This window comes from Lissotriton vulgaris, unplaced genomic scaffold (assembly GCF_964263255.1).
Source record: "Lissotriton vulgaris unplaced genomic scaffold, aLisVul1.2 SCAFFOLD_741, whole genome shotgun sequence".
Taxonomy (NCBI): Eukaryota; Metazoa; Chordata; class Amphibia; order Caudata; family Salamandridae; genus Lissotriton; species Lissotriton vulgaris.
This window is the reverse complement of record NW_028248381.1, coordinates 642,286-654,540: the sequence shown is the minus strand read 5'-3', so window position 1 is coordinate 654,540 and position 12,255 is coordinate 642,286. Positions and strand designations below refer to the sequence as shown.

At 48.0% G+C, this 12,255-nt stretch overlaps 1 protein-coding gene across 13 annotated transcripts in view; it reads left to right on the top strand.

The window, feature by feature from the left end:
- Positions 1-12,255, top strand: part of DGKZ (diacylglycerol kinase zeta) — a 502,570-nt gene that overhangs the window by 237,606 nt on the left and 252,709 nt on the right. For all 13 annotated transcript variants that reach the window (XM_086949968.1, XM_086949967.1, XM_086949970.1 and 10 more), the window contains 4 exons: positions 3,341-3,457; positions 5,487-5,558; positions 6,047-6,142; positions 12,008-12,090. In XM_086949968.1, the coding sequence (XP_086806094.1) occupies positions 3,341-3,457; positions 5,487-5,558; positions 6,047-6,142; positions 12,008-12,090 (368 nt within the window). The remainder of the gene's footprint in view (positions 1-3,340; positions 3,458-5,486; positions 5,559-6,046; positions 6,143-12,007; positions 12,091-12,255) is intronic.

Here is a 12,255-nt window from a genome sequence, read left to right as displayed (position 1 = left end):
CTGACCGATTTACATCAGATCTGTAATTTGTATCTGTCTCCGGAACACGAGACCGACTGCGATGCCTTACGCTCCAAGAAGACTCTTCATGACTGTCGCACCTGCCGACTCAAGATGTCATGGAGGAGGATACAAGATACACCACTCCTGTTCGGTCCTGGTGACGTCGAGGGGGAACAGACCCTAAAGCCATCGGCTGCAGATGAAGAGGCTTTCTCCCTTGAAGGCAGCTCTGGCTCAGAACTGAGGATTGGCTCGGAGATCGAGGACCTTCCACCTACTCAGTAGTCCGTGAGTTTGGCATCCCCTGACACTATCCTGAGCTGCCTTCTGCCAAGAAGCGTGCATCCCCTCTAAACATCAGAGACCGGCTTTTGGACCATCACTGCCTTTGGGCCATGGTCGGCACCGCTCAACCTTCCAGACAGCGTGCTTTGGCTACCACCACCCCGTCACTGAGTCGAACACCTACATCGAGCCAACTCTCTGTATCGACTAAGTCTGCCTTGGCATCGAGCAGACCGCACTAAAACAAAAGACCATTTTAGAGCCGAAGACTCTGGCGTCGAACTCCATATCTGACACCAGCACTCCAGTCAAGCCCATCCTCCTTCAGCTCCAGGAACAGCTTGATTCAAGCCAAAAGCAGCTGGTCATCCACCCTCATACTGGCCTTATCTTTGCCTGCCCCTCACAACCTGCTTCTCCATCTTCAAAACAGCAGTTAGCTCCAGGTCCCTCAAAAATGCAGAAAGGGAGATAAATCTACTAGCCACCACCCCCCACCCCCACTTTTCCTTCACCCTCCCCACTTCCTACTACCCTTGACACTGCACCTCAGAGGTAGCCACTTTATGACCCAGGTGGGCATGGTGGGGTTGTGGACATGTTTGATACTCCTCCACAGGGCGAGTCATGGGACGTTTCCCTGCCCCTCCCCTCCCAATGTCTCTATATCCTTCCAAGAACAGATTGGTAGAGCCGCCTCCTTCCATGAGATGGAACTTCACAGGGAGTCCTTAGAAGAGAACTTTCTTTTCAAAACCCTGTCCTCCACTCACCGCTCCACCTAGTAGCTCCACATTCTCAAGGCTATGCTTGGTCATACCCCTGACATTTTTAAAGATGTCATCAGAGCTAGGGTTATAGCACCTAGGGCGGACAAAAATATAAGGTTTCTCCATCTGACCCTATATATATTTGTGGTCAGCTCCCACCCGACTCAGTAGACATCACCACTGCCTATAAATGAGCAAAGTCCCATGCCAGCTGCGATTCTCTGCCAGATAAAGAGAGCAGACACTTAGATGTGGTGGAGACAAGGGTGGAAATGCAATCAGCCAACCACTGGCATATTGCAAATTACACAGGCCTCCTTCAAAGCTATGACTGTGTCCACTGAGATGAAACGGAGGAGCTTCTCCAGTACCTCCATGGGGAGCGTAGGAAACGTGGGCCAGGAAATGGAATCAGAGTGCAAGTTAATTTCTAATATGCTCCCATTTGCTGTGCCCTGCACTCAGCTGATACCGCGGCTAGTAGGGTGAATAGAAGTATTCTCCTCCGCAGACATGCACGGCTTAGTATCTCTAGCTTCAAACCGGATGTTCAGCAAAATCCGCTGAATATGCCTATTGATGGGGGGGGGTCACCTTTTTGGGCCACAGGTGGACCAAACTCTATAAGAACTAAAAAAGAATATGGAGACAGCAAAAGCAATGGTGACACTTCATAGGCCAGCTCCTCGTAGTTCCTTTCACTTTGCACCGTACAGGGGAGGTTCAAACACTACCTCTTCTGAAGCCTCTACCTCTTCCCAGCACACACAGGGCCAGCAATCCTCTCCCAGATGATATTATAGAGGGTCCTATGGAGGCAACAACTCCAGAGGCAAAGGTAGCTCCCCAAAAGAAGCTCCACCTGCCACCCTTACTTGCCTCTTCCTCCTGACCACATACCGTCTGTCGGGGGATGTCTACCAGGGTTCTCTTCCACATGGCAAACCTTTATCTCAGACCAGCGGGTATGGAATATTATCCTAAATGCTGATCACCTGGAGTTCAATTCCACGCCTCCAACTGTTCAACTTCACAAACTCAGACAATCAGCAGAACATCAAGCACTTCTCAAAGAGAAAGTCAAAACCCTCCTTCTCAAATGGGCTATGGAACCCGTCCCCAACCATCAGCAGGGGTGTACGCACTATACTTCCTCATACCCAAAATAGCCCGGTCCCTCAGGCACATTCTGGACCCAGGCCCCTAAACCAATGTATTCTGTCAGAGCCCTTTCTCATGGTGACCCTTCAGGATCTCATCTTGCTTCTACAGCAGGGCAACATTATTGCTGCTCTAGACCTAAAGGAGGCCTACTTCCACATTCGAATACACCCAGCTCATTGCCTAGATCTCCGGTTTGTGGATGGCGGAAGTCACTATGAATTCAAAGTCCTCCCCTGTGGGGTCACAGCTGCACCTTGTGTATTTACCAAAGGCCTTGTGTTGAAAGCCTCCCATCTCCGCAGACGAGGCATTCATATTTCCCTTCTCTGTGCGTCTTCGCATTACTAGCCCTGGCACACACAGTGCACATCACTAGGGACTTTACTAGTACGACAAACATACCAATCATGGCCAACCAATTGCCATTACTCTTTACATAGGGAACGCTTGTACTTTGACACTAATCAGCAGTGGCAAAGTACCCAAAGCATCGAAATTGACAACTCTATGTCAGGGAAACAGTCTAGGGGGAAATCAAACAGTTTAGGGAACTTTAGCCAAAATGGCCAAGTCCAACACGGCTGGTCGGGATCTGGAAGCACAGCTGCTCGGCGGAGGGGAAGGTTTTCTGGAGGTGGTGAGGCGGAGGGTGTTCTTCTGGGCGATGACGAGGCCTCCTCCCGGGTGGTTGGGGTGGTCCTTCCGTTGGATCTTTTATCCGTCCTGCATGGCGGTGTTGATGTAGTGGGTGGAGGAGGCGTTGGTCCAGGTCTCTGTGAAGAAGGCGATGTCGGGTGAGAGAGAGTCGACCTGAGGCTTCTTCCAGTCCCTGACTCTCCATCTCTTTCTGTAGACTTTGTCTTCATCTCTTTCCTCAACCTCTTCCTTCTCCTTCCGGTGTCTCCTTACTAAATCACTTATCTACTCTTTTTATAACTCCCACCTCCCTCGTCTCTCGCCATTCTTTGCACACTCTCTCACCAGTTGGGACCTTGTCTCCTCACTAGAGTTATTCCCCTGCTCTGTGTTATCCTCCCACGTCTTTAAATCTGTTTATTTTTCTGTTATCCCCTTTTTATCCTCTTCCCCCTTTTGATCCTCCGTTCTCTCTTCCACAGTATCATAATAAGGTTTCGTGCTTCATGCTGCATCATATCGAGGACCCGTGCTCCCTAGGGATGCACGCTGCTGTCATTGTACCGCCAACATGGATCCTTCGAGTTCGCCGTCCTCAGGTGAGTGAGTCTCTTGTCTGTAAGTCTTGAGGTATTTTTGTGATGTCCACCATGTGAGTGACTCTTTGGTGTAGTAAATGGTACCCCTTGGAGGGATCGTTGGAGTATGTCTGTTCTTTTGTTGCATGCTAAAGTGGGAAGGTGTATGGGGTTTTTCTTCCAGTTCTGTTGCCAGTATAGCACACCTATAGAATGTTGGGTTGTCTGATCTTTTGTTGCATGTTAAAGCAGGAAGGTGTGTGGGATCTTTCTTCCAGTACTGTTGCCCCTGATGTACACCTATAGAATGGTGGGTTGTCTGTTCTTTTGTTACATCTTAAAGCGGGAAGGTGTGTAGGGTCTGTCTTCCCTTTCTGTTGCCAGTATAGCACACCTATAGAATGTTGGGTTGTCTGTTCTTTTGTTGCATGTTAAAGCAGGAAGGTGTGTGGGGTCTGTCTTCCCGTTCTGTTGCCAGTATAGCACACCTATGGAATGTTGGGTTGTCTGTTCTTTTGTTGCATGTTAAAGCAGGAAGGTGTGTGGGGTCGTTCTTCCAGTTCTGTTGCCACTGATGTACTCCTATAGAATGTTGGGTTGTCTGTTCTTTTCTTACATGTTAAAGCGGGAAGGTGTGTGGGGTCTGTCTTCCAGTTCTGTTGCCACTGATGTACACCTATAAAATGTTGGGTTGTCTGTTCTTTTGTTGCATGTTAAAGCGGGAAGGTGTGTGGGGGCGTTCTTCCAGTTCTGTTGCCACTGATGTACACCTATAAAATGTTGGGTTGTCTGTTCTTTTGTTGCATGTTAAAGCGGGAAGGTGTGTGGGGTCTGTCTTCCCGTTCTGTTGCCAGTATAGCACACCTATAGAATGTTGGGTTGTCTGTTCTTTTATTGCATGTTAAAGCGGGAAGGTGTATGGGGTATTTCTTCCAGTTCTGTCACTAGTGATGTACACCTAAAGAAAGTTGGGTTGTCTGTTCTTTTGTTACATGTTAAAGCGGGAAGTTGTGTGGGATCTGTCTTCCAGTTCTGTTGCCAGTGATGTACACCTATAGAATGTTGGGTTGTCTGTTCTTTTGTTACATGTCAAAGAGGGAAGTTGTGTGGGGTCTGTCTTCCAGTTCTGTTGCCACTGATGTACACCTATAGAATGTTGGGTTGTCTGTTCTTTTGTTGCATGTTAAAGCGGAAATGCAATTGAGGCCTGTCTTCCAGTTCTGTTGCCACCAATGTTGGGTTGTCTGTTATTTTGTTACATGTTAAAGTGGGAAGATGTGTGGGTCTGTCTTCTAGTTCTGTTGACACCGATGTTGGGTTGTCTGGTCTTTTGTTGCATGTTAAAGCCGGAAGGTGTGTGGGGGTCTATCTACGTTCTGATGCCACTTGAGTACACCTGTTCGTTTGTTGCATGTTAAAGCGGCAAGGTGTGTAGGGCTGTCTTCCAGTTCTGTTGCTACTGATGTACACCTATAGAATGTTTAGTTTGTCTGTGCAGATGCTAAAGTTGCCAGTTGCCCGCGTGTGAGGTGCTGGTGGTCGCTGCATCGACCGTGCTTACAAATAAGGTCACTTTATTACCAACCTTTTACTGGACTTGGGTCTTCTTTCTCCTCAGTGTGCTCACCCTTATGGTGTATGTCTATGATTGCCAGTGTATAAGCTCCCTTATGGTGTATGATATGGCTGCCTGAGTGTGATCTCCCCTCAAGTATGTGATTTCCCTTGTGGTGTTTGTCTGGAGAGCCCAGATCGTGATCTCTCTTGTCGTATATCTCTATGGCGACCAGAGTCTAATCTCCCCTCAGGTGTGTGATCTCACGTGTGGTGTATGCTATGACGACTGGAGTTTGATCTCTCTTGGGGTGCGTGATTTTCCTTGTGGTGTGTTGGGGGTCCCCGTGTGTGATCTCCCTCCCCTCTGGTGAGTGAGATGTAGTTCAATCTGTGGTCTCTACTAAATGAAACCAGTCTTGGTTCAATCTCTGACCGAGCCCTGCCTTGTGAGTTGCAGTCTCTGGGTATAATTCTGCTTTTCTTCCCTCTTTAGAGTTCGTTGAAATCCAGTAAAAAGAAAAAGAGGACTTCATTCAAGAGGAAATCAAGTAAAAAGGGTGCTGAGGTGAGGCTCCCCTGTTTGATTGTATTTTGGACAGGCTGTTCATGCATAAGGAAAATAAACTGCCTACAACATTTTGAGGTCTCTTCGATGAACCCCAAGAGAGGCTCAAGCCAAGACACTGCACGCATTAAGCATGTTGTGCATCTGTCTTCTAGTTGTCTTTGTGTCCCTGCTTAAGTTCTTGGTTGCTATTTGACACTAACAAGCTTTAAGCAAAAGCTAAAATCTTTTGTGTGTGGTTAGGCCGACTAGAAAATTAGCACCAAGAGACCTCCAGAGGGGGTGACATCAATGTGTTTGTAGAGGGGTGGTGAGGAGTAGCGGAGGATGATTGGTGAAGGGTGCTCCAGAGATTGCTGTTCCAGATGCTAGGGTCAGCGCGCCAATGGTAGTGTGCATTGTGTGACCAACTACTGGTTGAAGGTTGTGTGTGATGAACATCCCAGTTACATCTGCCCCTGCTGAGACCCCTGTTCTTCATCTTTCAGGAGGGGCGGTGGCGGCCTTTCATCGTGAAGCCTTCTCCATCGGCACTCATGAAGCCAGTGCTGGTCTTTGTCAACCCTAAAAGTGGAGGAAATCAGGTAAGGATGTGACTGCACCCATCAACTCTCTGCCCCCATCCACTCTGTCCCCACACCAGGAGCTCTGTCAATGTACTGTTCCAGGGGTCCACTCCTGCAGAATGGGTGCACGAGTCTCTTTCGCCACTTCATGGTCTGATCTGCTGCAGGTCCCTCTTGAAATTCCACTGAAAATGTTACATAGACGCACCTGTCCCTTTCTGGTGTAGGAAGGACAGTCTTTCCCGGTATTGTTAATCCAGAGCCACTTTCCTGTCCCAATGTGGCCAGGGGTTTTTCTGGTTCCAGAGCCCCATCACAGCAGTCCTTTATCTAATTCCCTGCCTGTTACGGCAATTCACAATTGGACTGATACAAACTCCTAGAATGTCTTCCATTCAGACGTCCTTCATGGAAAAACATCTACTAGAATATATCAGCCCCACTGGAAAAGCTTGCCACACACGTGACGGAAGTAATAAGTAATGCAATAGAGTCCTGACTAAGCAGAAAAACACCAGCCACAACATTTAAAGCCAATCATACAAAGCAATAGCAAATTAATACAAATTCACATTTTCAGCACAATCGCCCTAGATTAATTGTCTTTTTCTGGACACTACTTTTGCTGAAAAATCCAAGGCTAAAGCAGAGTTCAAATGAAAGTGATGTAAATCGGTTGTGTGGAAATAACTTTTGAGGTGGATGAATAAACTAACCATTGTTACACACTTAATTTAAAGTGCATTACTTTGAGAGTAATAGTAATGTAAATCGAAGGGTAGCCCCCTACCACTTCGAAATCAAGCCCATCCCTCAGGTGGCATGATATGCCAACTTATTAGAAGGCGCATTTTCAGAAAATACCTCTATAAAAAGAAGTAAACTCTAGGAATTAAAAACCTAGTCTAGCTTGCTAGTCAAAAAACTGTTTCAGGAGGTGAACAGGCCTGAACTCGGTAAATGTCAAACTGACAGCGAGTATCAGTAGCACATGGTAAAGCATCAGAGCGAACTGGCAAAGAATGTAAAACATGAGGGTGCACCCACTCACACGACCCCCTCTCCGCTGCAGAAACATTAAGTATGTTTTTAAAGTTGAAACTGTTAAGAGTGGGGCAGTCTGGCTGTTACTTTAAACACCTGTGGTGGGACACATTTATAGCGCAAGTAACAAGAAGAGTTGGCAAATAAATGATGGAGAAACGCCAACATACTATTTAAAATACAAACCGAAGTCACAAAATGTAATAAATCCCCATCAGCCTATCTCTTCCCGAACTTACGGACAGTTTTTAAAAAACCAGCACTATTTAACCATCACTCGGACCACCGCTCCCTGGCAGGATTGAAAGTCAACCAAAGTTTCCCGTTTGACTGCTCCAAATCGGAAAAGAAATCACGCGACCCAAGCCGACCAGGGGGAAGCAAGCATGACTCCGCGCAAGGGAATGATGGCTACACACATCGCCATTGCACAGTTTCTTAAGAATTACCTTGTTTTCGTCAATAGCTCCTCAAGTCCCCGTTGGCGGCCCTAACAGTTACATCCGGGAATTGTGCTGCCTTCAGCGAATCGGCAGCAGGGTTGCTAACAGCCACCCGGCGGAGGGATACGCACTCTACCTGGACCCGCTGTTCTTCTATGCCTGCTTGCTTGCTTGTACTGGTCTGGACTCTGGAGCCCATGTAGGAGGATGGGTGGGGGCAGGAAGGAAGGGCCGGAAATAGTTAGAATTGCACACCATGAACATCCATGAGCATCTAAATAAATATGCAATTAAAGTATCAGTGTGTGGCATGAAGCAATAGGCGCCCCTTTCTGCCGTAGAGCGGGGTCGTGTTTTTGAATTTTTCTTCCTTTGTGGTGTTCAATCTGTTAGCAACAGGCATGCATCCATGTTTGTTGAGCATGAGGCTTGGATACAGAGTAATCCAACATCATGCAGTTAATAGTGGTACATCACAACCAAGTAGTTTCTAAAATGTTTGTGTAGTTCACTTGTTGCAACTAACTGAGTCACTCACTGCTAGTGGCACTTGAAGAAAGCCTTAAAATCTACAAGGGTGTGGACCTCAATGGCAGCTTGTTGCATCACGTGACACCGGGCAGTTTGAATTCTGAACGCGACTTCTCTTGTTATATTTACATTAAAAACGAGAAATGATAGTGCGTGTGCGATAATAATTTTAAGACTCCCATCGGAACCAGTTAAAAAATACATTTTGTGTACAATGTGATCAGGGATCATCGCCCGTTAAGCATGGTGTACACGCAAAACGCTGACAAAGCAACACGAGAACTCTCACGCTGCCTGCACGCGCCAGTCGGCCCTCTGATTGGTTAATCAGGAACACCAATCAGAGAGCTGACTTGAGCGTGCAGGCAGCGTGATGAGGGGCTTCTCTCTGCCGATGACTTCAGGGAGAGAAAGAACACCAAAAACACCCCCCGAATCCCATCTTGAACCGAGTGATGCCCCTCTCCTCCAATGGCTGGCCTCCGTTTAAGAAGCCAGCCAATGGAGAAGAGGGGCGGGTTCAAGCCCCCACACTAAGAACATAGGATCTCTCCCAGCGGCTGCGCAAGCGGAGCCTACGCAGGTCTCGACCTAAAAAGTGTTCAGGGCTGTAACAAAGAAATGGGGTTGGTTTTCTTTTAGTGCTCTGTGTGGTAATTTATTTTGCTCTCATTTTTGGCACTCTGGTCACAATCAGTTCAAAAGACATTGGCTTCATTTCCTCCGGGCAACCCCTTGCTATTAAAGTGGTCAGTGACCAGCTATATAATGTTGGTATAGTGATACAAAACACCAGTCTTATTAATGTCTAATAGTAACCTCCAAGGCCGATCAGCCTGTTCCTTTCCTCGCTTGGCCAGAAATAGTTTAGACGAAAAATTCTGGACTTTTCAGTTTTTGTGGCTAATAGGAACCTCAGAGGCATCCTTGGCCCACAGTGAGAAAGAGTGATGTAGACGGATAAAAAAGGAATCTAGTTTCTTGGAATTGGCTGGCCTCGGGCATGTTCATACGGTGCTCAAAGGTGCTTCTAGGTTTTGGTACTTTGAGGTTTGGTATTGAGGCGATGGGCAGGATTAGCACGCTCCGCAACAGTCAGAAGTCTTGGTGCTCCAAGCATTTCTAGGGTCACCAAGATTGACAAGTATCTTATAGACTTGGCCAATGCCACCGGAAAAATTTGAGGGCTGCGGTAGGTCGACTCTTTCTATGGGATGTTAAAAAAGAACTAGGACTTCCTTAGAACACTGTTAGTGGCCTGCAGAGATTCTGGAAACGTAAGTTGCTTTACAGTCCACTATTCATTCAATCAATCATTAGATTTGTAGAGCGCTACTTGTAACCCCTGAGGGTATCCAGGCACTGTCCGGGTCCAGTTGTTTAGCCTAATAGACGGGTCTTCAGGGACTTTAAGAACTTTGGAAGAGACGAGGAGGTCCGGAGATTAAAGGGTGGCTTGTTCCATGTCTTTGCTGCTCGGCAGGAGAAGACGCGTCAACGGGTCCAGTCCAGTGCTACCAGTCATTGTAGCTCAATATCACACAAGCTGGGGGTTGAAAGGGTGGGTTCCCAAATGTCTCATGACACCTCTGTAAGTCGGCTGAATGCATGGGCCACAGACTGTAAAGGATGCCAACAAGATAGAAGCCGCCCTAGGGGCACCTGAAGCTCCCAGGGGTTAATGTGCAGCCTTTGGTGGGTGCAGGTGGTAGGTCGGGACCCTAGGATCACCGGTCCATGCTGCTCTTCTTCTCTGTAGATCGCATTTGTCCTTCTGTTGTATCTGCTCCAGGGTTCACTGGTCCTCACATGGAGTGCCTCAGATCTCTGATTAGTACAAACATGCACACCCTGGGGTTGGCCACAGATGTCATTATGCTGGGGGAAGCTCTTGGTACCAGTCAGAACTTCTCCCCGCTTGGTCCAACTGAAGGTAATCGGATAATCTACAAATGCAACTTCTGGTAAAACTTGTCAGATTGTCAAGTAATGGCTGCTTTGGTTGAGTACACATACAATATAGGGAGCAAGATAGGGGTTTTACTCCCAACACAAAATTAGTTTTGTTTAAAAATTTGGACAACAGACACTCTGGGATGGGACAATATGTATTAACTCCATTTCAAGAAAGACTGGGAAAAGCTGTCTTTTTCTGACCTGAAATGCATTGCAGTCTCAAGCCCACCGCCCTGAAAGTATCTTATATTATTTCATAGGCTGGTGGTAATTGCTGCCTGGAGAAGGAATGTTCCATCCAGAAGGGACACTTTAATTGAGGAGACTTCAAACCACATTCCAGAAAAATCTCAGGTGTTTGTTCTCTCAGAGGTCGAGGGATTGGTCCCTAATTAGTCCCTTTTGTAGGTGGTGTGATTGGTCCCTATGTAGTCCCTTTTGTAGGCAGTGTGATTGATCCCTTTGGTAGTCCCTTTTGTAGGCGGTGGCATTGGTCCCTATGTAGTCCGTTTTGTAGGCTGTGGGATTGGTCCCTCGGTAGTTCCTTTTGTAGGCGGTGGGATCGGTTCCTAGGTAGTCCCTTTTGTAGGTGGTGGGATTGGTCCCTCGGTAGTCCCTTTTGTAGGCAGTGGGATCGGTTCCTAGGTAGTCCCTTTTGTAGGTGGTGGGGTTGGTCCCTAGGTAGTCCCTTTTGTAGGCGGTGGGATTGGTCCCTAGGTAGTCCCTTTTGTAGGTGGTGGGATTAATCCCTAGGTAGTCCCTTTTGTAGACGGTGGCATTGGTCCCTCTGTAGTCCCTTTTGTAGGCGGTGGGATTGGTCCCTAGGTAGTCCCTTTTGTAGGTGGTGGGATTGGTCCCTAGGTAGTCCCTTTTGTAGACGGTGGCATTGGTCCCTAGGTAGTCCCTTTTGTAGGCGGTGGGATTGGTCCCTGGGTAGTCCCTTTTGTAGGTGGTGGTATGGATCCCTGGGTAGTCCTTTTTGTAGGTGGTGGGATTGGTCCCTGGGTAGTCCCTTTTGTAGGTGGTGGGATTGGTCCCTGGGTAGTCCCTTTTGTAGGTGGTGGGATTGGTCCCTGGGTAATCCCTTTTGTAGGTGGTGGGATTGATCCCTGGGTAGTCCTTTTTGTAGGTGGTGGGATTGGTCCCTGGGTAGTCCCTTTTGTAGGTGGTGTGATTGGTCCCTATGTAGTCCCTTTTGTAGGTGGTGGGATTGGTCCCTAGGTAGTCCCTCTGGAGGCGGTGGGATTGGTCCCTGGGTAGTTCCTTTTGTAGACGGTGGCATTGGTCCCTAGGTAGTCTCCTTTGTAGGCGCTGGGATCAGTCCCTAGGTAGTCCCTTTCTGTAGGTGGTGGGATCGGTCCCTAAGTAGTCTCCTTTGTAGGAGATCTGATTGGTCCCTAAGTAGTCTCCTTTGTAAGAGATCTGATTGGTCCCTAGGTAGTCCCTTTTGTAGGCGGTGGGATTGGTCCCTATGTGGACGACTACATGGACTTTACCACTCTGTGGGGAGGCGGTACGCCTGACTCGTGTAGAACGAAAAGCCTGATCCCTCCACTCAAACGGTCTCCAGCCATGCATCCACTCTGTAGCCAGAGAAGAGGCAGGCTACTCTGAGGATCAAAGGAGGGTGAATTCAGCTCTTAGTGACTACTTGCCGGCAGAACTCTGGAGCCTGCATACACATGAGCTCTAGGATCCGAGAACACTGACAAGAACAAATGGAGGTGGTGAGGGGGCATCTTTCACCTGGTTGGAAAAATAAACCGTGTTAGGCCGCTGCTGCAAACTGCTCCAGATTTCGAGGCAGGTAATGGGAACCACAGACCAGGCACTTTCTTCTTAAGAATTCCCCATCCACCCACACATTTGTCCCTCTTTTGTCCTCATCTCTCTTTCTTTTTCCTCACAGGGCTCCAAGATCATCCAGTCCTTCATGTGGTATCTGAACCCACGGCAAGTCTTCGACCTCAGCCAGGGTGGCCCTAAGGAAGCGTGAGTATCCCACCTCAGATGGCATGTTGTCACGCCTTGTCCTACGGTCCCTCATACACCACCCCAAAATGAAGCGTTCTCACTCTACCCCCACTCTAGATAAGCGTTTGCTCAGCGACAGCTTTGACGTTAATGCTGTGGTTGTGTGGAGGGAGAGAGTTATTG